Source organism: Sphaeramia orbicularis, chromosome 16, assembly GCF_902148855.1.
Source record: "Sphaeramia orbicularis chromosome 16, fSphaOr1.1, whole genome shotgun sequence".
NCBI lineage: Eukaryota > Metazoa > Chordata > Actinopteri > Kurtiformes > Apogonidae > Sphaeramia > Sphaeramia orbicularis.
In genome coordinates, this window is record NC_043972.1 from 8564012 (window position 1) to 8589832 (window position 25821).

Here is a 25821-nt window from a genome sequence, read left to right on the forward strand (position 1 = left end):
GGCACTATCACATCTCGGTACGGTCATAGTGTACCTACCTAAACTGGTCTTCTGAACTGAACAACCCCCCCATCACCATCACCACTATCCCCTCAATGCGCCCTAACACATGCACGTGCAAACGCGCACAGCAAAAAAAAAAAAAAAAAAAAAAGACGCGGCAGCATCACTGATCGGCCACATCATCCGACCAGGAAATATCTGCAGCAGCAACAGTCCCACATACTGTATAGGCTGTTATTACGCAGGCTGGCTGCCGATCGATAAACGCAACAACCCCCCCACACACACACACACACACACACCCCCAATACTCGTTTGACATACCAACGGGGAAGCCCTTCCTCATAAATCAGGGCATTTCTTTTACAAAGGAATCACTCACCCGATGTTGCTCAACGCCTGCTCGAACAGCTCCGTCTGCAAGATGTTCTGAGGCGCCGAGAAAGCCCCGTTGAAATGTGATAAAACCGAGCTACAGAACTGACGCAATGTCTCAAACTGCATTTTCCTCCTCCGTTTTCTTTTTTTATCCTCAGTAAATGATCACTCCTTTTCCTTTTTCACCCCCAACAGCCTACATTCCAAAGCATGGACTCTCTCCGGACGCCCCCCCCCTCCACACACACACACATATACACATATATATAAATATATATATCTCCTTGGTTCTCTCTTATGATTATCCTCCAAGGCGCATTAAACGCAAAAAAGACGCCGATCAAGTTCCATATTTTTCCTGCCGCTCTTGGTAAAAAGTGTCCTTAAATGAGACGCATTCCGGGCGGGATCCGTCGGTCATAATGCTTCGGACTTGAAGCGAGAAAAATAAGGTAGTGCCGGTGCCGGTAACGAGCCTTTTCTCCTTCTCGCTATGGCAAAAATCTCTTCTCGGTTTGGAGAAAGAGGCGAAGAAGGAACGCCCGGAGGAGAGAAGAAGAAGAAGACGAAGAAGCGGAGAAGCATCCTACACCTCAGCAGCCACAAACAGCAGCAGTAGCAGCAGCAGCATCCCCATCCCTGACCGGCGCATCAGCTGCTGCCTCACATTCAACTCATATTTCCCTTCGCCTATGAAGAGCGTATACACTTGCGCTAACACACGCACAAACACACACACACACAGACACACGCGCACACACGCACTACGCGCTGATATGCAATCGTGCGCACTCTTTGCCATATCTCTCCATCCTCTCTCTCATGCACTCATCGGGACGCGCACAGCAGCAGATAGACCTCATACAATACAGGAGAGAGCTGCGATGCTGTCGTCAGGGTATTTTTTTTTTTTTTTTATTCCTTACATCCCATATCTGGCTTCAGACCATCAGTTAATAACGGAGGAGAGTACTAATACTTCTAGGGAGAGTGGACTGCGAGCAAAAGGGGACGGTACATATGAAAGAGGAGGTGGGGGGGGTTTCCCCTAGGGGCTTTTCCTCTTTTCTTTAGCATAAAACTGCAATAACTGAAAATCACATGAAAAGAAGGTGCCTTAAATCTGCTGATAGGAAGCAGAAGATGTGGTCTGATAAAAGTGTAAAAGTCAGCCTGGTATGGTGTATGAGGAACTTGTACCTCTGTATGCAAAATAACATTATTTTTTGTTGATAAATGTAAAAGAACAGGAGAATTGGAGTATAAAACAACTGCTTTCCAGAATGAACTTGAAGTTATATATATGTGCATGGTTCTATGTTTGATTTTGGCAGGAAGACAAAGTAGAAAAACATCAAAAGTCAAGTATTTGGGTGTGGGTTGGTGTGTGTGTGTGTGTGGGGGGGGGGGGGGGGCTTTTCCTCTTTTTTTTTAGCATAAATCTGCAATAACAGAACATCACATGAAAAGAAGGTGCCTTAAATCTGCTGATAAGAAACAGTAGATGTGGTCTGATAAAAGTGTAAAAGTCAGCCTGGTATGGTATATAAGGAACTTGTACCTCTGTATGCAAAACAACAACATTATTTTTTGTTGGTAAATGTAAAAGAACAGGAGGATTGGAGTATAAAATAACAGCTTTCCAGAATGAACATGGAAGGTATATATGTGCATGTGTCTATGTTTGATTTTGGCAGGAAGACAAAGTAGAAACAACATAAATAGTTAAGTATTTGGGTGTGGGTTGGTGTGATAATGCAGCCTTTAAATTAAGCAACACCCTTCTAATAATACATGTACGGAGTAGAATGATGATAGGATGGTGATCAGGACATTGAGACAATTATATGTCATTTATTTCACTGTATTCTCAGGATTATTTGCATCGAAGAAGCAAAAAGACAAATTTCAACAGGTTTTTTGTTTCCGCACAGCCCATAAGGGGTATAACATCATGATTATTTAAGAACATGTATAAGTTTAATTTTTTGTTTTTTACCTCTTCTCATGGTGGGTTGGACAGGGGTACTTGGAAAAAATACATTAAATGAGTCGTCATGTACCGAATACAAAATAAATAATGAGAATTAATGCTGAAATATAAAACACAATAAATACATTTATATACTAATTTTATTGTCAATCATCTTGTTTAAGCTTTGGTAACATTTTAAGGGCATTTCTATTTTATATTATTCAAAATGAATTTATTTCAGTTGCTAAGTATTTATTTTTTGTTCATGAAAGGTTCATTTATTAATCAATGATCAATTTATTTATTTTTCTTATCAATGAAAGAGGGCACTTTTCAGTTTATATTTCGCACACAAAATTTACTGTAAAAAATGTGTTATTTTTTAAATATAACAGTTTATATATATATATATATATATATATATATATATGTTGTTTGTTTACAAAGCTTTGAAAATATAAACAGACACCTTTGGCACAGGAACTAATTTTACCTATTTTTTCTTTTTTTCTTTTTTTTTTATCATAAATGCTGAAGCGAGAGTTGGGGGTACTTGACTAAAAATATATATTTCAGGGGGTAATCCACTGTAAAAAGTTTGAGAACCACTGGGATGGGTCATGATAGGTAAGTGGGTGATTACTGTTGTGTTTAAACTGGAATAAAAAGAGGAATGTGTCACAAGAAACAGAAATATTCCAACTTTATGGGCTGCAATGCATATTCAGCATGAAGTTTTGTCTTTGCATTAGTCATTATTATACCATGTTTTTCATTTTTTATTTCATCTGTATTACTGACGGTCAACTTTAGAAATGTTAAAACCATTAAAAAGCTTAACTGAGTGAAGCCTTGAAGTTAAAATTAGCAGTAAATGTAATGAACTACCAACTAATCTAGTGATGACCATAGCTGTAGTTGCAGTGTACAATAAAAAAAAAAAAAAAAAAACAGATTCCTGACTTGAGTTAAACTGAGATTTGTTTGTTTATCCTTAGTTAAATTATAGGAATCACCATACAGACAGTTCCGTTTTACTGGGGTGAACTGATCTGAACTAGATTAGACTGAATAATGATGAAGTGAACTGTGCAAACTCATGCGCTGTGTTAAAGGGTCAGGTCAAACACAGTGTTCCTTCTCCCCTTGTAATAGTTTTGGGCAGGCTAAAGATTTCTACTGCCTTGCCGAATGTATTAAAAATGCAGAATGTGAAGAAATCCCTCCAATGAGTATGTTCCAGTGTCGTTGTAATCATTGTTGTTTCATCAGCCTCACCCAACACTGCAGCTGTCCCGGCATATCTGTGTGTTCATTCAAATGACACCTCTGAGACCAAGATAAATTAGAAGCCTTCCCACGTTATTTCTCCTTATAAATAGACTGTCAGCTTTTTCCCCCCTCCTTTTCTTCAGCAGAACAGATTCAGGAGTTAATTTAAACATTCTTTAAGATTAATGAAAGTGGGTTTAGGTGCTTATGCAGTGGGGGCTCTATTTATGGACTCCCTGCTATCCATCATCAGCATTATCCTGTGAATTTTCAGACAGCCTGTTTCCTGTTGTGTCACTGCGAATGTAGGCGATGCCAAGTGAAGAACGCTCCCCCGTACCTTCTTCACCTCTCGAGCCATATAGTCAATTAATATACAGCGACGAGGGCCGGGGCTGGAACAGAATGTGAATGGCTGACTAAATGCATGAAACAGTCTGATCTATAGTCTGATCTGTAGTCAGTCTGGTCATTCATTAAACACCTTAAAGCAGCGAGTCGTCTGAGGACACTGGGGATAATGTAGCTGACATGAAATACTATTGTTCTGCATCAGCTTTATAGTAGGGTTTGATTTCACAGTACAGGTACAGATGATGCTCTGTCTTTTCCTGTGGTGCGGTACATAACAAATACAAGGTTTAACAAGGATAAGCAAAAGGGAAAACGTCAGCTTTATGCTTTTAAGTGAGTGTTTAACCCGTAAAGACCCAGTGCTACTTTTGTGTCAGATCCCAAATGAATTTTTCTCCAAATTTAACCTTTCTTAAATGATTTATCACCATTTATTACATTATCCTCTCTATTTTGCATCTTTTTTTCCTTTTTTTTTTTTAACAAAATCAGGTATTTTCCTTTACCAGATGGAAAGACTAACCTTCTCCCTTCGATTACAAATGAACAAATTTTCAGATCTATGGTCAAAGTGGATATTTTTTGTTTACACTTACCAAACACAATCTGTTGGAACTCTAAATGTATAAGAAATGACAATATAATGACAATGTATCTGGAATTGTCTTGTTTTTTGTGTAGTTAATTAATTCTACTTTTCATATTTTATTTATTTATTTTTCTTTTTTTCTTTAGAAAGAGGAGGTCAAAGTCTCTTGGTCTTTCGTATGTGTTTTCTTTATGTAACAATGCATCCATTGTTCACTGTTCAATTGTTTTGTTTATTAACACACACAAAAAAAAGAAAAACTGAAATGTTGAGAATGGAAAGATTAGGCATTGGTCGCATACTTGTTATGTGACCACAATGTAATTTAAATATATGTTGAACTTTTCTCAATATTTCTAAATAAAAATCTGAAAAAAAAAATCAGGTATTTTCCAACATTTAATTGACTGATCACGTAAATGTCCATAAAAGCTCAGATTAAAGTTGATTGTTATTACATCAGACAGAGAAATGAAGAAAACATGACTTTTTCAACAAAATATATCTGTAACTGAACATAATCCAAGTCTCTCCATCCACTGTCATTGATCCAACTTCATGGATTTTACTGGTGAATCAATGTTGTAGAGGACGACGGTGTTTCCACGTTTACGACGGAGTAGAGCCCGACCAAAATGGGATTTTTGGGGCTGATGCCGATACCGATATTGGGGGCTAAAAAAAGCCGATATCTGATATATTGTCCGATAACCGATTTATTGGCCGCTAACCGACATATTGGCAGATATATAAAATAAAAATAACAAATTACTACCAGGAAATTTTCTAAAACTATTCATAAAATAGAGGTCCGTGATTGTGTGCGTGTGTGTGTGTGTGTGTATGTGAGTGTGTGGGGCGGGGGGTAATGTGATTGTCGGAGCGGAAGTGAAAGTGAAAGTGAAACTGATGGGCTTTACTATTTCCTCTAACTCTCCAGGTAGCATAGATACAAAGGAGCAGCAAGCGACAGAATCAGCAAAAAAGTTAATACATCGGCTACATATTGGCCGATGTTGATTAATTGGTGATACGCTATAATCAGGCTCTACTACGGAGCTTCTGAACGTCCAGATGGGTCATATCTGATGACCATGAAAAGATGACAAACTGTATTTTACACCAATTATTTACATGAATTGATCGGATTAATGAACCAACAGTTATTAAACATTTACATCAGTAGATGGTTTTGGATGCCGGGGGCTGTTTGGGTCTTTATGGTTTAAGTTTGCTTAAGGAGGTCAGTAGCTTTTAGACTATACATCCTTTCCATTTGTAAAGTAACACCGAGGTAGACATTACATTCAGGACAGAGAATAATGACTTGTTTTTGTGGGCACAGGTGGGTGTGTCCCTGGACTAGACAACGTAGGGGGGTGGCCCGTCGGGTATACCTATACAAGGTCAGTACAGCCTCATGTAGAGCTGCTCGGCACCAGACGGCACAACACATAGAACACATTTCATATATTTTCCCATCGGGTAGTCTGATCTCCCAGCAGAGCTCTCTGAACAAGGACGTGTTTTAGTGTTTAGGCTGCACTTAATGCCACTGATCAGGGGTTATGGAGAACAAAACTTAATATCACAGCTTTACTGTAACACAACAGAAAGATACAGGATGTGTTTCAGTGACTTTCAGCTGAAGACAACTCTATAACATCTGAGGAATGTGTGGTCTATGTGATTAGAAGTTTCTATGTACAAATGTCCAGTAGAAGCAGGAAACAATCAAATGAAAGGAAGCAGTTGAACATCTCCAATCGCTCTCTGCATTGTTTTCTACTTCATGGTGAATGTGAAAGTACTGACTATATAAACCCCTTTCCTTTCCTGTAAAAGAACAAAGTGGAAGGAGCCCCCATGTGGACATCACAGTAACTACTTGACTTGACACCGGTGTCAAGAAATAAGCAAGTAGATGTGAGATTCACAGGCACAGCACGTCTGTGTTGTCAACATCTGAAGCTGTACTATTCAGACATAGCCTTTAGTCTGTACAACACAAAGAGGACCACCATAAAAGCTGTGAAACGCACCACAATCACCTTTTTTTTTTTACTCTAGAAGAATTTTAATGATGCTTAACTTTCTAGCAAGTGGACAAGAAAATGTGTAATGTTTTATATAAGTGAGTTTAGTTAAAAATGCAGTTTCTCTTATAGACACAGTCAGCCTATGGTCGAGCAAACGCTGCCTGTCCTACCTGAGTTTGGCCTGTAACTATCAGTGTTCATATGTGCTAGTGTGCTGAACTGTGTGAATAAAAAAGACTGTGAGTGGGTGGATGACTGGGGGAGAATTGCTGAGTTAGAGCCAGAAACGGTATCTGTGTCTCTGTCTCCTTTATAGGCCTCATGGGCTCCATGTACAAGCTGTTTTATACGGGGCCTTGACTGGTTCCTAGATGCCACTGCTTTTATTCTTAACTTGACTCATATTTCTGCTCTACCTATACACTGTTAGACTGGGCAAGTTGAGTTTACTTAAAAAATTTGCGTAAACCGGTTGCCTTAAAAAATGTAAGTAATGAGTAATGAAAACTTGAGTGTATTAAACTTAAATACTTGATTTGAATGGAATTGCTATTTTAAGTGCAACACACTAAATGCCAAGTTAATTGAACTTAAAATTTGTTGCAATGTCAATTGCTTTGTATAATCATTAGACTTAATATCATCAGTTCATTGTACTCAATTCCAAGTTGATTTAAATTAAAATCTTTTGCAATATAAATTTCTTTATGAAATTATTCAACTTAATATATTGTTGCGTGGATAGAAGTTAACTCAGTGTAATTTGCCAGTGCAGGAAGTGCTTGAAATTTACAAGGTGTAAAGATTTACATTATAATAAAACAATCATAAATGAACAGGAAAAGCTATTGTTTGGCCTATGGGTCTCACTTATAGTGCATCTCTGCAAAAATACAAAAACAAACACAAAAAAGACCAATAAACATTGCCATACACACATTAAGTCCAAATTAACACTAACACCACAACCCCGCTGAACTCCTGCAAATAAAAATAACACATTTTCAACAACATGCCCAATACCCATAATGTAATGCAGAGATAAAAAGGTGTGGTCATGACTAAAACATAGTGATTTAAATCCATTCAACTTAAACTTTTTCATACTTTTGACTATGTCTACAAATTAGTAGAATATACTAAACATTTTATAGTAAAGTAATAAAACTTAAATCATTTAAGTACATTGTAATTAAAGCATTTTAGAAAATACAAAGTCTGGGCTTACAGCGTATAATGCCCTTGTAGATCTGTTCAAAGAAAACATCCGTACATCCTCACTTATGGATGCTCTACATCCCTCTGCAGCAGGTTTCCATCATCACAGAACACACTTATACTTAAAAATCAATACAGAGCAACCATCGCTTCCACTTGGGACTGACCTGTCTATGGGGTCGCCGGGTCCCGAGTACCTCAGCCCTGAACCGTTGTCGAGAGATGCCTGTCGAGGCAGGAGCCCGCCGTGAGGTCTGCTTCTGTCTGACGCTGGTGTCAAGTCCCCTGAGGCTCCCTGGTAGGAGTACAGGGACGGGTCCTGCAGTTTGGCCTTCTTCCCCTGCGGTCCACCCTCAAACACACCAGGCCCCGAGCCGTAGAACCACGCCCCAGATTTAGTGAGGATTTCTTGTTGTTTTCGGCACAAGTTGCATACCCACATAACCTGCAGGGAAGAGAAGGTGGATGTTAACGGTCTCCAATGACGATGCACATGCAGAGGTTTGTCTTACAGCCTATGATGAGCTGTGATGGAGTGATTTGTGTGTTTTTTGTTACGTAAAGAATATCACTGTTGCTGGGTGAAATTCTTTAAACCACAACTGTCAAAGGATTTCAGGAGTCAGATATTTTTTTTTTTTTAGGTTTGGGAAGGTTTCAAAAACTCAAAGACAAATACGGAAATTAGAAAGAGGTTTACGTTTCACTCCACAGCAACAGTATTCACAGCAACAGTCTTGACAGCCTATGTAGATGAAGTGAATGATGAAATATTTTACACATGCAGCAGCCGTGTCTTCATATCAGACAACTGATATACCATACTTTAGGAGTCTGTGAGTCCAAAGTGTCCTTGTACAAACTAAACGTTTGAGTTTTCCAAAATTATTTGCACCAAGTTATTTATTCGGTATTTGTTACGATACAACACGTTGGTTTTAACCACTGCTTCCTTACTGCAGAGATTAATGTGATAAAATGAATGTAGTTTGATGAGATATATTTAACCCTGTAAAGCCTGAACCATTAAAACATTGACAGAAAATTCCAGCTCTTTGAAACTGGAGTTTTATTGGTCCTTCTGCACAACCCCCAATTTTTTATTTTTTATTTATTTTTTTTTTTAATCAAATATCAATTTCAATGTATGTGTTTCAATTTTGTATCATATTTGACACACTACCAGTCAAAAGTTTGGACACACCTGGTTTTTCTTTATTTTCATGACTATTTACATTGTAGATTCTCACTGAAGGCATCAAAACTATGAATGAACACATATGGAATTACTGAATGTAGTTAAAAAAAAAAAAAAGTGTGACATAACTCAAAGCTTGTTTATATTTTAGATTCTTCAAAATACCCACATTTTGCTTTTTTTTTTTTTTTTTTTTTTTTTTTTTTTTTACTGCTTTGCACATTCTCGGCATTCTCTCAATGAGCTTCATGAAGTAGTCGCCTATAAATGTTTTCCAAAATTCTTGAAGGAGTTCCCAGTGATGCTGACCAGTTGTTGGTCATCTGTGGTCCATCTCATGCCATTTAAATGAGAAGGTGAGTCCAAACTTTTGACTGGTCGTGTACATTGGGTCTCAGTGCTCAATTATTATTATTTTTGAACAAACAAAAACATTATATAATGCAAACATGTCTAACAAATTGGTAATTCCTTTTCTCAAAATTGGCAAAGTTCTTCCTCCTTCCTCATTAATGACAGTTTCATAGTGTCACTGGAAAGGCCTCTGGGGAATGAATTCCTCCCCCCTGGTGGATTATCTGTGTATTGCATGTATCTAATTGTATACATCAGGTTTTTTAAGTAAAAAAATATCACACTGATCTTGCAGAGGGCTTCAAAACTCAAGTATCAGATACAACACATTTGGTGTTATAGAGTTAAGAAATTGAAGCTTTGTCATGGACATTTTTAAGTTTTTTGCCACTCTGTGATGTAGCGACACATAAATCCAGGAGCAGACAGAAGCTATGATCATGTACTCACATGAACACACACTACATGATAAAGGTTATCTCATACAGACGAAACGTGAATGATTTTATCTGTGAAAACTGTATCTGCAATAGTGTCATCTGGATAGTCAGGTCCAAGTGACCACACCTGACTGATGAACACTCAATACCAGTGATATATGTATGTCTGCGAAGACTAAGACCTCGCCAAATGATTGACGGGCCAGACGGCCAGTAGGGCGGCCAACAGCTACCGCAGCCTCCATCCGCTGCTGCCTTCACTGTCCCGATGCTGAGTCAGTGCATTACTGTTATTAGTGAGAGCGGCCCTGAATGCTGCCTCACCCACTATCTGTCGGTCTATAGTTGGATTTTTTTTTTTTTTTTTTTTTTCAGTGGGCTTGGAATCAAATAAAAATGGACTGATATGTTCTTTCCAGATTAAATGCAGTACCCTAAACTGCGCTGGGTCGGATGTGGGCCACGATTTGTTGCCTAAACTACAACTGCTTATCTCAGAGACCGGTTGGACCCAAAGCAGTGGGTGATGCAAAGGAAAAGGAAAGAAAAATCAGAAAAGATTTAACTCAGAGTTTATTCCTTTTACAGATGCTGGAATTTGCTTGTCACCCAGAATATACCATGACCTGAATCTCCAAAGATATATAGTTATGTGCAAATATTGGTAGGTAACTCATCATTCAAAGTACATTTTAAAGAACTATTCTGGATTCTTACAAAACATTACAAGTATTTTAATTAACTCAACTATAATAAAAGAAATAGAGATGAATTGTTAAGTAACATTCTGGTAGCAGACGCAACAAAAAATCATATTTATTGACAAAATTTAGGTTTTATGAGCACTGTGTTTAGTGGCAAACATTCATGTCAGGTTATTTTATTCTACTAAAGCCAACCATATTAGAAGGACCTGAAAGATGAATAAAATTACACATGTCTCTGATTTTAACATTATTTGAATGATTTTTATATACACTGAATGTACACAAATCAATAAACTTAACATACAGTATGGTGCAAAAGTCTTAGGCCATATTTAGTTTTGTTATTTTTCCAGGGTTGAAATGAGCATACATATTTATTTGTTCTTCTCTTTTCTTCAGATACAACAAGAAAAATCAAGAAATATCCGCACAGCCTTAAAAGACACTCAAAAAACAGAAGTAAATGTGTTGTAAAGGTTAAAGTCATTATTTAGTGTGACCTCTGACCCCATGACAGGAAGCAGCACAAACAAGCATCTGACATGTTGAATCAAATTTGGTATAAATCATCAGAAAATTAATGTCTTAAATCAGATTGTGTGAACAAAAGGGTTAACAGCATGCTAAATGCAAAAAGCGAGGTCACACTAAATACTACCACTCTGGTTTATACAGTCGAGGAAAAAATGATTAGACCACCCCTTGTTTTCTTCAAATTCTTGTTCATTTTAATGCCTGGTACAACTAAAGGTAAATTTCTTTGGACAAATATAATGATAACAACAAAAATAGCTCATAGTAGTTTAATTTCAGAGCTGATATCAATCCATTTTCCATGTTTTCTTGATAATAACCAAATATCTATGGCATTGTACTGACAAAAAACAATGTTTTTAGGCATGCCATGTTTTCTTTTCTGTCTGTTTTAGTCACATGATACACACAGGAGTTAGTACTTGATTGCATAACCATTGTTTTTGATGACTTTTAATGGTCTAATAATTTTTTCTGTGACTGTAGAAGCTGTTTTGTACATAAAACTTTTGTCTTTCCTGATGTACATACTTCACATATATCCAGATTGGATCTTAATAGAGACAAATGCATATATATGATCATTAGAACTTTACTAAACCAACAAACCTAATGTTGGACCAGGACTTTTGCACAGTACCGTAGTCTAGTTATTTTAGTTTCATATAATGTCACTTTAAAAATAGTTCTCTAAAACTGGGTAACACAAAGAGGAAAATGAGTTTTGTGAGGCAATAATATTTGTTAGCATGAGCTCTTTTGGAAAAATAGACAAGACATTTTCTCTTTAGGAGGAAAATTGAATATGAAACAGAATTCTAAGCCTCCTCTAACTTCACCAGGGTAAAAAAAAAACACAGCCGCATCCACCTGGTCTCAGAAAAGCAGCCTCACGTTATTCTGCCACATCTAGACACAGATGCCATTCAAAACAACCACTGACAATGAATTACTCCAGTAACATTTCAGATGCAGTGAAAAGAAGCTTAACACATCCACCACAGACAGCGTGTACGAGCCCGTGTGATATTGACACATGAGGCATTTATGACCAGCTATCAATGTTACAGATGGGCTATAAATGTGCTGACACACAATGGAAGCAAGGAGGCTACAAATTGTGCTTTATGTGTCCCAGAGGAGTGTAGCCAGTAAGGCCATGACTGCCTCTTTAACTGGGGTCATGGTGAGAGCTCCGCAGTGAACCATGAGTCATCGGCTGAGACCCAGGAGCCACCAAGGCCAGCTTTCTTGCTAATCAACCTCATATTCCTACACCTGGACATTACATATATGTGCAGTCCATACTTACAGACAGAGACTCAACATTGTGTCTTGAGATTTCCACAAATGGAATTATCATATTGAAGTAGATCCTTGTTTCTGTTTGTTGGATCCAATGGATGTTTCACTAATAAATAATAATGGATGAGATTTATATAGCGCTTTTCTCTTAAAGCATACTCAAAGAATGAATGATGAATCCATTATTCATTCACTCACACATTCACACTCTGGTGGTGGTAAACTACATATGTAGCTGCCCTGGTGCAGACAGACGGAAGTGTGGCTGCCAATCCATGCCAACGGCCCCTCCAGCACTGGAGGCAAGGTAGGTGAAGTGTCTTGCCCAAGGACACAACGGCACATGACTACACAGAGCGAGATTTGAACCACCAACCCTTTGGTTATTGGACGACCCGCTCAACTGCTCTACACAGCCACCGCAATACAGTAATAATAGTAATAGTATAATAGTATAGTAATAGTAATAGCAGTAATTAGTAGTATTTTAGTAGTATTTGTATATTTAATATTTTATTCTGTTCTGTTCTATTCTATTCTATTCTATTCTGCTGTTCTGTTCTGTTCTATTCTATTCTATTCTATTCTATTCTATTCTATTCTATTCTATTCTATTCTATTCTGCTGTTCTATTCTATTCTATTCTATTCTACTCTGTTCTATTCTATTCTATTCTATTCTATTTTATTCTGCTGTTCTGTTCTGTTCTATTCTATTCTACTCTCTACTCTACTCTACTCTATTCTACTCTATTCTATTCTGTTGTTCTATTCTATTCTACTCTACTCTACTCTATTCTATTCTGCTGCTCTGTTCTGTTCTATTCTATTCTATTCTACTCTATTCTACTCTCTACTCTACTCTACTCTATTCTACTCTATTCTATTCTGTTGTTCTATTCTATTCTACTCTACTCTATTCTATTCTATTCTATTCTATTCTATTCTATTCTACTCTACTCTACTCTGTTCTATTCTATTCTATTCTATTCTATTCTATTCTATTCTATTCTATTCTATTCTATTCTATTCTTCTACTCTACTTTTCTCTACTCTATTCTGTTCTATTCTATTCTATTCTATTCTATTTGATTCTATTCTGTTCTATTCTATTCTTCTACTCTACTCTACTCTTCTCTACTCTACTCTACTCTACTCTACTCTACTCTATTCTATTCTATTTGATTCTATTCTGTTCCATTCTATTCTATTCTATTCTATTCTATTCTATTCTATTGGTCAAACAGAAAATATCCCTATCATGTACCATTGTACTGACAGAGGTAAGAGCATCCAATCCCAACAATCACCGTATTCTTACAAAATATATCCACAATTCATCAGAGTGAATGAATAATGGATCCAATGTAAGTGCTCAATAGAAAAAGCGCAATATAAATCTAATCCATTATTATTATCATTAATGTTTCTCAATATAAATATTCTTCACGTATTCCCTTTCAGATGGAGTCATTTTTTTCACGTACACTTCAACGCTTGTGTTGCACCTGTGATTAATTGCCACAATCTGCAGAATTCCTCCAAACATCCCAGTTCCATCCCGGAAAACTGCAGTGTGTACATCAGCTATGACCTACATATTTACCCCTCCAATCTGCAATTATCATAGAGTCGGGTACCGTGCTCTTCTCCGGTCTGCCAATAATAATTAAGCATGCCCAGAGCCTTTGGATCGCACATGTTGAACTCTTTTATCTCATTAGTGAATGCCTGACAGTATATCGGTATTGAAATGGATCTCTCAAATATCAGGTTCATCATGCTCTTCATCATGCTCTTTGGAACTGAGTCAAAGTGAAAATGGATGCTGGAAGAAGAAATGTAAAAAAAAAAAAAAAAAAAAAAAAAAAGGTTGTCAGGCTGAATCCTATTACTGCTACATTACACAACGAAGAACATCAAGATAGAAGATACAAATTGTTACTGAGCCTCAATGAAAACAACAGCTGGTCTGAGACTGACATTAGCATCATGATACGATTTGCGTTAATGCAGTGGTTCCCAACCTTTTTTGTCTCGTGACCCCATTTTAACATCACATTCATTTTTTTCATGTTGAATATTTAATTTTACCCTGTTTTGGTTATTCATTTATATTCACATAGATGATGTTCTTTTATTCCTTTCCTTCATTTTGCATTGATCTGACAGCATCGTGTTATGTTATTTCTGCCCTTTCCACTACGAAACATTCAAACTTTGTCATGTTTTCGTGTTAGCTGTACTCATCCCTTTTATTGTGTTGCGTTGTCTATGTTTTTATTCTGCTGTTGTGCACTTTTGCTTTGCCTGTCAAAGTACTTTATAAACTCAGTTTTTAAAGGTGCTACATAAATTAAGTTATTATTCTTATTATTCTTATCCTTATTCTTATTATTATTATTATTATTACAATTTTCTCATGACCTCAGACATTCAAAACTTTTTTTTTTTTGCTGAAATTTATTTCTTTTTGATCATATAATAGTTTGCTATACTATGTTGCAAATAAACAGTAACTTTAGATGACATTTAGTCTATATAATGTATATTATTGTGGACGGAGGCAGAAAAGCCAGGTGTAGATTACTGCACAAAGTGAGAATTTTATTTTCCTTGGTAAAGATATGTACAGTCAGTCCAGCTTGGATTTACAAGGCTGACAATTAATACTGAACAAACAAGAACTCAAACTATGAATTATGAAAGAGCTGCAGGATCTGAAACTGACCACAATGAACATTTGACAGATAAACAGAACCACAGTGCTGCCATTTCAGCTTCACAGTTTGTCATGTCTTGTATGTTTTGTGATTGTCTCCGTCAACTCACCATATTTGTTTTATTTGTAAGTTTTTGTTTTTATTTTAATGAATTATTAGAAATTTCAGGTGACCCCATTTGAATTCCAGGCAACCCCACATGGTTTAAAACCACTGCATTAAGGTTATTGTTCTGACATATATATACAGGATGGTCACTGATATTACATAACAAATGGACTTAATCAAAGGTAAAAAATCTGATGCCTATTTCATCTAGACCACAGTTTTTCAGTCGGACCTTCACCCACAATCATCAAAAAACCGTGAAGCCCCCCCCCAACAGATGCACATATGCACATGCAGAGGTCAAGCAGCTATAATGGCCAGAAGTATGTTCACTTTCACTGCAGTCATTTACTCACACATACACACACATTTCCCTTCAGCTCAACTCTTCACGGCTGAGTGCAGGCAGGGGGTTGTGGGCTGTGGCCCTTGGGCAGGGCCGTTTCTCCCTGTGTTTGCACATTTCATAGTCATTGAACCTGCAGCTAAAAATAGAAAGCGAAAAAAACCTAGCACTACCACATGCTGCAAACACCAGGAAGATATATACTCTATTAAATGCGCTATAGGCTGTTTACTGAGGCACTGAATTAAAGGAAACAAACATCTAGTGCCATGGGATCAATAAATAATTTCCTTTCTAATATTTTCTCTTTAGACCTTTTTTTTTTTTTTTTTTTTTTTTTTTTTTTCACTGATACCAGCAAACATATTCTTCAAAAACTGAGCGCTTAGTGAGAACAGCAGAGTGTTGTTTGTGTGTTTTAGATCAGACCGGTTAAGGACGCTGCACACACAATAGAGAACATGTATATATTTAACAGTAATGTATGTGTACATCTGCATCAAAGGTAGATGGAAATCATTCTGTTGTAGTGCTTTGTTGCCTGCTTTTTACAGTAAATAGACCACGCCTTGTAATATGAAAAATAACATATATCCTTCAGTCAGGCACATTCCATGTTCTATATTTGTTGTCCCATTCAGAATTTCCCTCGGGCTGGAATACACATCACACAGACCTGCTCGCTTTGCAGAACGAGAGAGCACTGAGCTCTCTCTTGTGGCCGTTAAACAGCACTACAACATTACTTAACATAGGCTCCAGAGTGAATCAGCAGTATCCTTCCAGGCATATCACAGTGTGGCCAAATGGAAAACCAGCTTCAATGTTAAATGAAATCAATGACATTTTTTTTTTTTTTTTACATTTTACATTCAGAACAGTACTAGTAATATAACTGCCAAAACAATTTCCCTCTTTCCACTGCTCAGATGACTCTAAAATGGGTTATGTTGAACATTCAGAGTGACCTTATGTAGTGATTGTCACCTCTACCATGCACTGAGATGAAAATGAAATTATGTGAGCGTTCTGGTGAGCCTGTAGACTGAGATGCAGCCACGGTTTCTCCTGGTTTGACGACATCTGAGTAATGCCTTTTAATCACATTTTCTCACTCCGTGTTTTCTTGTCAACTAAATGACAGAAAAATCATTTTGAAGAAGAACTGAAGGGAACACTGTAGATGGTGCTTGCTGCAATATTGATGTGGCAGTAAATGACCTGTCATAGGTATCATATTGCCTTGCTGTTTCTCTCCTTCATCTGAACCGAGGTGAACTGAACTACTCATTAAAGACTCATTGTTCGAGGAGTGGAGTGTTCCTCGGAACATCCCGGTCTGGACCGAGTCCAGGTTGCACATACAGGTATCAATAAGGATACTATCTAATACACTCTGGAGCGAATTGTTGTAACAGATGGGTGTTGCACTGGTGTGACAGGATGCAATGACAGACATTTCCCTGCAAATATGCATGGGCCAATAAATAATGCATCCGGTCAAATTTTACTGGATCTAAAAAAAAAAAAAAAAAGTTCTCTTACATATTGCTTACATGTCATCTTCAACATTATACTGTGCATAATATACAGTTGCATAAATTACAATTTCAATGTATATACCCTATAAATAAAGGGTATGCTATGTATTTATGTATTGCCTTGTGGAAACATGTCATCAGGCTTTTGAGGCAGTACTTTTGGATTAAAAAAAAAAAAAAAAGTTTACAGGGCATTTTTATTCTCGGGCCAATGAGGATGAAGAGGAGCGCCTACATTCACATGCTGTAACACTGGCTGCACGTGGTGAATTACATTTTAATGAGCTTCTAATTTTAGTGTGCGCGGCAGTAATAATAATAGACTTGATGAATATGTATGTTCCTTGTTTGAAGTTCAGAGGCATGAGGAAGAAGAGGGAAATAGAAATCCTAGATATGGTTTAACATAGAAATATGTGCTGATGTCTGCCAGACCCACATCCACCGAGTCCCAGTAAGAGTCTAGTTTTCTCGGTCAGACCTGGATAAATGTTAGAAATTGCTTCTATACCAGACATGACGTCCGCTCAGAGAGGCGCATCATACCGTTCAGTAGGTGAATGAAATGAGAAATAAAAGGCTGCATCAAACTGGTAGAATTTGCGTCAATGTTTGGACCAGGAAAACCAGGAAAACAGTGTAATGATAACCCGAGTGGTGAAATGGTCACTGCTCTGACAAACAAAATGACCGGTGAAAGAGGCGATGCAGCCCCAGCCTTTGCTCTCTCCGCTTACCCATGGTGTCGCTGAGGGAAATCACTGTGTCTGTGCCGAAAAAAAAAACAGAAAAAACAGGGGGAAAAACCACCGTGTTAAAGTCCTAAATATCTGCAGCCTCCGCTCCGAACGCACAGAGAAGCCGCTCCGACCTTCAGCACCACGGACAGCTCCGGGTCCAGACTTGCACCGAACACCGTGAAGGTTAAACCAGGGTCTAAACTGACCGACCCGATCCGAACCGATCCGATGCAATGCAATGAGCAGTCCTCCTCCCTGCAATTAAAGCAGCCAAGGACCTACGATCTGCTCCAAAAATGACGGATTCCAGTCTTCAATCGTCAGCAGATCCATCAAACCGCGTGCGCAAGATCCGATCCAGGACGCAGTGTCAGTAGTGCATGTGAGACGAGCGAAAAAAAACAAAACAAAAAAACGCGTCAGATCACGTTAGGTTTCCCACCAGAGCTGTATTAGTTCATCAAAAACAGACTCGGAGCTGTGTCGGACTTGATGGGAGCTCATTACACATGCGTGGCATCCCCGCTCTATAGCTCCGACCGTCCGGTGGTGGTGAGAGAGACGCAAAAAAAAACAGACACTGCCTCGGCGTTAACAAGCACACTTTGTCATGAACGACTCAGTCTGTGCTGTGACCAAAAAATTGAAAAAAAAAAAAAAAAGTGTGTGGGGATTTCTGTTAGCAGTGTGACAATAACACCCTTTAAAAGTTTCTACTAAATGCAAAGTGGTGCATCTTTCTGGAAAATATAAAAATCCCCAATGTTTTCCAAGAAAGTCATTATCTGGAAAATTAACAATTAGTTCTTCTGTTTCTGCTACAGACCAAAGAATGGCACCCAACTCCAACACCTTAAGAATATATACTGTGTGCTTTGCCATCATTTCTAACACGTCTAATCATACACTGTTGCCCATAAAGTTGGAATAATTTTGTTTTCAGACACTTTCCTCTTTTGGTTCCCATTCATACGTATCATTATCACCTTTGACAATGGTGATTACTCATTAGCCCCTTTTACACAGAGCTTCTGTTATGGGAATATTTTGCATTTAACTGATAAAAACCCAAACCGTCACCAGTGGCCAAAAGCATCTACTGATCTAAAATATTTAATACCTGTTGATCCACTAATCTTATCAATACATGTAAATAATTGGTGTAAAATGCAGTTTGTCATCTTTTCATGGTCATTGGATATGACCCATTTGGACGTTCAGAGGCTCCATTTTGAACATGGAAACAATGTCATCTTCTACAACATTGATTCACCAGTAAAACCCATGGAGTTTGATAAATGACAGTGGCTGGAGACTGAAAAAGCTGAAAAAGTCATTTTTTCTTCAGTTTTCTCAGTGTCTGATATAATAACCCTCAACTTTAATCTGAACTTTTTTATGAAAATCTACATGATCAATGAATTGAATATAAGAAAATATATGATTTTCACTGAAAAAATGCTAAATAAAGAGGATAATATTATAATAAATGGTGATAAATCACTTAAGACAGGTTAAATAAAGAGAAAATTCACTTGGGAAGTGCCACAAAAGTAGCTCTGGGTCTTTATGGGTTATTCCAGAGCGATGTCTGTGTAAACGAAGTGGTGGGATCATTTGGTCCCACCTTTATCGCAGCTCTGTAACACCTCTGGAGGTAGTAACAGAGCCATGATAGAGGTAGAACCATGATTCCGGAACGTTTTGTAAAAGGAATATCTCTCGTTCCGCAACCAAGGTGTGACATTTTGATGACGTATTGCGTGTGCAACCCCCACGCCAGGGGGATTTAAAAAGGAGTGCGGGCTGCGTACAGTAAACAAACATATCAATGCGACCAGAAAGATGTCAAACTGAGGAGACGTCGAGATCCACGAGCTGTTGTCACTTCGGGCAGAGGATTCTATCCATGCTAACATTTGTCGAACGGTAAAGGACGGGCCGACTCTGGAGAGGCTAGCAACACCGCTATGCTTGAGGTATTTCCAACGTGCTAGTTATACGTCACACTATATGCCGCATTGTGTCACCGCCCCTTTGATTCCGGAAAGCAGGTCCGCTGTGTAAAAGTCCAGCCTATCTCACCTCTGTTATTCCTTTGGCATGGCTGTGGGAATCAGTCAATGGTGGCAAAAGGGTGGGATCAAAATCTCGCCTTTTTTCCGGAATCTCTGTGTAAATGTGGCTATTATTGAGTCCCAGTTACATTTAATCTGTCAAGAATAAATCACATTGCCACAGTCATTCATGAGAAGTGGTAAAAATAATTGAATTCAAACTTTATGGGTGACAGTGTAGCTTAGGACTGCTGTCCTTGTGGTAAACCTACCAGCTTATTGTGCACTAGACTAGACATTTTGATAATAACCATGGAGTTTACATGGGGTCTAACATAATAATAACAAGGTGACATTGGTAATTGTCTTTTCAAGAGGTCAAAAACAAATCAAGCCTTAAGATGTTATTCTCTTAAGGTGAAATACTGTTATTTACCAGGACAACTCTGTGAAATACTGCTCCAAATGGAAAAAGACCCAAGAAGAGACCTTACTCCCCTTCCCTTTTGCTGCAGAAATGATGAGGGGGGGGGGCAAGAAGCACATGTAACGGCTTCAAGAGTTGCTTTAATCACCAATGACTTGCTCTCCAGAGACTGTTGATTCCTCAGGCCCTTTTGAAGCCACATCACAGGAAATGGGGAGCTCCACCGCTACAAGAAAGGATTCTGAAGACATTGCAACACTGACACACCAGTTTATCTGAAGGACTTTACGTCTAAAAACTACGACAACTGTCTCTGAAGAAATTAGGTTACCTGATGCAATGAATGAGCGCGATGTTATCAGCAATGTTTTTATCATCCATCTTGTTTTGAGACAGCGTGGCTATTTATTGTGCCCATGAATCATAGATGCAGTTAAACAGTATTACTGATTAGACACCCAAGTCGTCAGCTGGGTCCAGTCTTACATTCTCAACCAGCTGTTTAACTCTCAGTCCCTCTATATCATATTCCAGTGTACCATAGCTATGCTAGCTGCTCCAGACATAGAGACTTGTTAATATTCAATGACGTTTCACAGAACAAGATCTCTCTCGCCACTGCTGTCACCATCTGTGAGAGAGGGAAAGAGTAGACGGATGGAAAAAGGGCAGATTTCACCACCGCCACCTCTTTCACTGACACACAAGCTTTCAGACAAGCTGCTTGGACACACCAAAATGTAGCCTGTTGTTTGTGGCAGAGTAATCAAAGCTTGTGTCCATCTGCAACTACAAGCTCCACCACATGAAATAATCTGTGATCAATAACAATATAGCCCAGGTGGGTTTCTGTGCATATCACAGAAGGTTCAAATCAAACTCAAAGTCCTGAGTCGTCACCTGCAGAATCTGAAAATTCTGCCTTTGTCCAGATTTCTAATCGTCTATGACCATTGACAGGCAATTACCTCAAACAAAGTGCAACCAATCCGTGTAATCTATACTGATATCAGGTCAGTTTACTTTATTAACTTGCAGACTTCACAAAGCTATTACTGATCAGGCCTGTGCCACATGACTCTATAATCAGATCCACAGTGAACAGACTGTGACAAGAAGACTGGTGAACTCTTTTTACACCCTAATACCCTCACCCCTTCTTCTCATTCCCACACTCACTCCACATTCCCCTGCCTGACCATGCCATCTGAACTTCTGTACAATGCCATAAACGCTTACTCTGCTTCCCTACTCAACACAAGTCCCTGCCTGTATAAGCACTTTCTTGGATTTTCAACTCATTCTGAAGCCGTAAGTGCTAAAATATTGCAAATATGTCAGTATTGGCAAATGCAGAGATAAAGCAATGCTGCTTTTTCACAACAAGGATCAAAAAGTTTACGCCGTCCTCTGGGATTTACAGCTGTATCTCGGTGCACATGGCCGTCGGCTCAAAACAAAACTGTGTCATTAAAAAGTCAGTGTCTTTACAGTGGGTTGACCTGGAGTGCAGAAGGCCAGGCCACCACCAGGTAAATGGTGGGCAGTGACTCTGAAAGGCACATCCCGTGGCCTCTCTGCCAATGCCCCGACTGTCCATCATCCACCTGCTGCCACTGTTATTACTCAACACCAGCTGTACAACATGGTAACCGATCTCCCAGCTATTATCTACAGGGGAACAATAGCAGCTTGCACAACTGGGGTCTTGGAGGGAGCAGCAGGACAGAGGACTATCCCAGCAATTTTTTTTTTTTTTTTCTGCGCTATTCTTTCAATGGAACCCACTGGTGCAGTATGTACTTTACAGCAGTTTGGTAATAGACTCTATAGTTACTGTTTGACAATCATATAAGCAGACTAGAGCTCAGGACTATGAAAAATCTATGCCCCACATTTATGATGCAATCATCTGTGTCTTCCTATATTTGTTCAGTTAGTTGCCCACATATGTATGCGTAAATAACCCCCAAGGCCATTCAATACAGTCAATTTTTCTGTTCATATCTTTCCTATTATGATCTATATTACTGTATGACAGGGGTGTCAAACTCATTTTAGTTCAGGGGCCACATTAAGCCAAATTTGATCTGAAGTGGGCCGAACCAGTAAAACAATAACATAATAATATATAAATAATGTCAACTCCAAACTTTTCTCCATGTTTTAGAGAAAAAAAGTAAAATTATGTGATGAAAATGTTTACATCTATCAAGTATCCTTTAACACAATGTGAATAACATGAACAAACTGAAATTTCTTAAGAAAACTGAGTGTAATTTTAACAATATTATGTCTCAGTTTATCATTTAAACATGTAAATTACAACTTACAGATCACAGTGGATCAACAAATACACAACACATTTAATAACAGACAGAAAATTATTAAAATTACACTTCAGACATTTTAAAATGTTCATATTTGTTGAGGTTTTTTGCGTTTTTGTGAAATGTTATTTTGCTTTAGAGTAAATATAGTAAAATGACATGAAAATGTTTACATTTACAAAGACAAAAATTTAGAGTTGTGAGTATTTATAGGTTATTATGATAGTATTTGACTGATCCGACCCACTTGAGATTAAATTGGTCTGTATGTGGAACCTGAACTGAAATGATTAATGTCTTCTGTGTAATTTTTGCATTTCACAAATTCATCCCAAGGGACCAGATTGGACCCTTTGGCAGGGCGGATTTGGCCCCTGGGCCATATGTTTGACACCTGTGCTGTTTGAGGAATCATATGGACTGCGATAGTTTGGACTGCAAACAGCCTGGTTAGAAAATATCCTTCCATCATCTGCACAATGAATTATTGTCATTTCAAAACAGTGTTGATTCTACAATAAAAATTAATTGAATTTCTACGTATATTTTATGCATAAATGTTCATTTCAGAGACAATTTTAATATTTTAAATCACACCAAACGATTTCTGTGACCTTTTTTTTCTTTATGTGGTGTACACAGTCTGCACCTCCTCTTTGTAAAGCACTGATTATGTTAAAACATTTAGGTCTTAAGTCAAGATAACCCTGATGACATCGAGAAAGGTCCCTTAGCTGTGTATTGTTTCCACAGAGCGGTGACAAGTAAATGACACTTCATATCAAACTGTGTCATCATGTGTTGACTTTTGTTTAGGTTTCTCATCCTTACACCCTTGTGTCATTTAATAGCCTATGTGGCTATTTTTGAGAAAACACTATATCCATAATATTTGAATCTGTTTTTAAATGAGTTCATGCTTTCCCTGTGTTTTTAACATACATTAGACTCACAGACAAGCTTGTCCAGGACTTTGTTTCAAGTCATTGTTGGCTGCTGTATGTGTACATGTACATGTAAATATCACAGCATTTTATGAACAAAATGCTTGTATTCAGACACAGTCCCAAGAAACTCATAAAAGTATTTGCTGACCACTTTGTCCTCCTGTTGCAATTCCATGTGAGCAGAAATGTAAAGAGGGAAACAGAGGGAAAAGATGGAGAGAGACAGAGATTGTGAGTAAACATCAGTTGGGTCCTGGTGGTTCTGTCGTAGATTCCAACAGGGAAGGATTGTACACCGTCAAATGAAAACATCCAAGCTCACGATTTAAGTGTAAGCGGCCTAATGCTAAAAGCTCTGGCTTAGTCTGTGGGGAGGATTTTATAAAGGTTAGTTAGGCGCTGGAGTGCTGCACACAAAAGCAGTCATCAGATTCCTTTGTGGGGGAAAAAGGAGGAAGAGTTCCCTCCAGTGGTGAAATGGAACAACTGTAAGTTACAGTAAACATGAATATACTATCTACAGTTGTGGCACCACACAAATTGAGATTGAGCAGAATTAGAACAAAGGCATGCACTGTGTTTGTGACTAGTGTAGACATTCATAATCTGAAAAACATTAGTTCCCATTAGAGACTCTGCTGGCCCCATTCCCAGATTATGATTTCATTGCAATGTTTCATGACCTTGGATTTCAGATCGCTGCATAGGGTTGGACATGTGTTTGTGTGGAGAGTTGTGAGCGTGTAAACCAGAGTTACCTTATTTGACCGCAGAGACACTCGTCCTCCGCACCGAGCACAGAATTTTGTTTGGCAATATGAACAGAGGTGGCCACAGCCATCGGCAAACTTGGTTTTGTGGCAGATCCCACAAGTTGGGGCTTCACTCTTCTGGTCCTGACCCTGCTTAGCCTCCTCACCCATCTTCGTAACCTGGTCCTTATACGATTCAAACTGCTGGTGCAACTTCCTGTAAGCAAACGGAAAGAACAGAGGTTAGGGAAAGACACAACGTTGTTAGATTGACATTAATTTCATAAAATAGGCAATGTTTTTGTGCTTTGTTTAACATAAAATAGCGTTATGTATAATTAATAAATACAATCACTGTAAGAGGTACAGAGGATCTTTTTTTAATTATTTTTATGCAATCAGTGTGACATATTCCTTTTCTCGAAATCACATTTTCACAAGAAGCTCTTACTCCTGTCTGACTGTTATAACCTCAGACGTGTCCAGTTTGTGAGATGTTGAAAGGAAAAGCAGACACCTATGACCTCAGAAGCTTCAAAGCTGAGCTTCTCCTCTGATACCGCACCTCTGCTAAAACAGGGGGGTAGGTATCAAATTTGCTTTGCAAGTTTTAGAACATCACTTAATTCCACTTTCTCAGGTTCCCCTGCGTTTAATGAATCATTTGCACCTGTGTTTCTATATCAAGACAGTCTTAAGATGAGACAGACGCCATGGATCCGTACTGTTAAGCATAAGCGATATATTAACAATACACAAAGAACAGACATAACTGGAGTTTACTATTATTAGAATAAGCCATCTGGTTAGAATTTGTCAGTGTCCAGTGTGCTACTGTTTCTGTCCTATAGATGGCCTCCTCCTGTTACAATACACCTGATCGTATACAGTAGATCCTTAACTTCTAACAGGTCCTGAGAGGCTACTGAAAAAGCCTGCATGGACTCTTCACATGCATTTTGTATGACACATGTCAACTGAGCGTCTCCTTGGAAACTAAACACTGGGCTGACTTCATAATATGGCGATTAGAATTGGTTTCGCCCCACATATCCCCTGCAACATTCATTAGCACTTGTGAATTATTGAGCAGCTGCTATCCTTTTACCACATACAGCTCTGTGTTTGAGCTAAACGCGCTTCCTTTACCCACAACCAGACATTTAGAGCCCAAATGTAGCGGACGCACACCACCTGAAGAGTACCTCGGTGTGCGATTATGTGCCCAACCCTTCGTGCCATTTGGAACATTAGACAGAGTGCCACCGGCGTGCCCCTCTCTCTACCTGCTGAGGGATTAAAGGGCTAATTGTGTCACAGCCTTTGTGTGTTTACCAAGCAGAGATTAGTATGTAGCCTTGTTTAACAGATCCCATCAAATCTCATTTACTGACAGAGGGCCTGATAACAGAGTGATGAAGACTACGATAGAAGAGGTAAAGCCACTGTCTCTGAGGATCAAGGGAAAGAAGACTACAAACATCA

General features: G+C 38.4%; 1 protein-coding gene across 1 annotated transcript in view; it reads right to left on the reverse strand.

Annotated features, from left to right (window-relative positions):
• rims2a (regulating synaptic membrane exocytosis 2a) overlaps positions 1-25821 on the reverse strand; it is a 278590-nt gene that overhangs the window by 208628 nt on the left and 44141 nt on the right. The window contains 3 exon segments of the mRNA XM_030157202.1: positions 7996-8273; positions 23733-23744; positions 24343-24553. Of these exon segments, the coding sequence (XP_030013062.1) occupies positions 7996-8273; positions 23733-23744; positions 24343-24553 (501 nt within the window).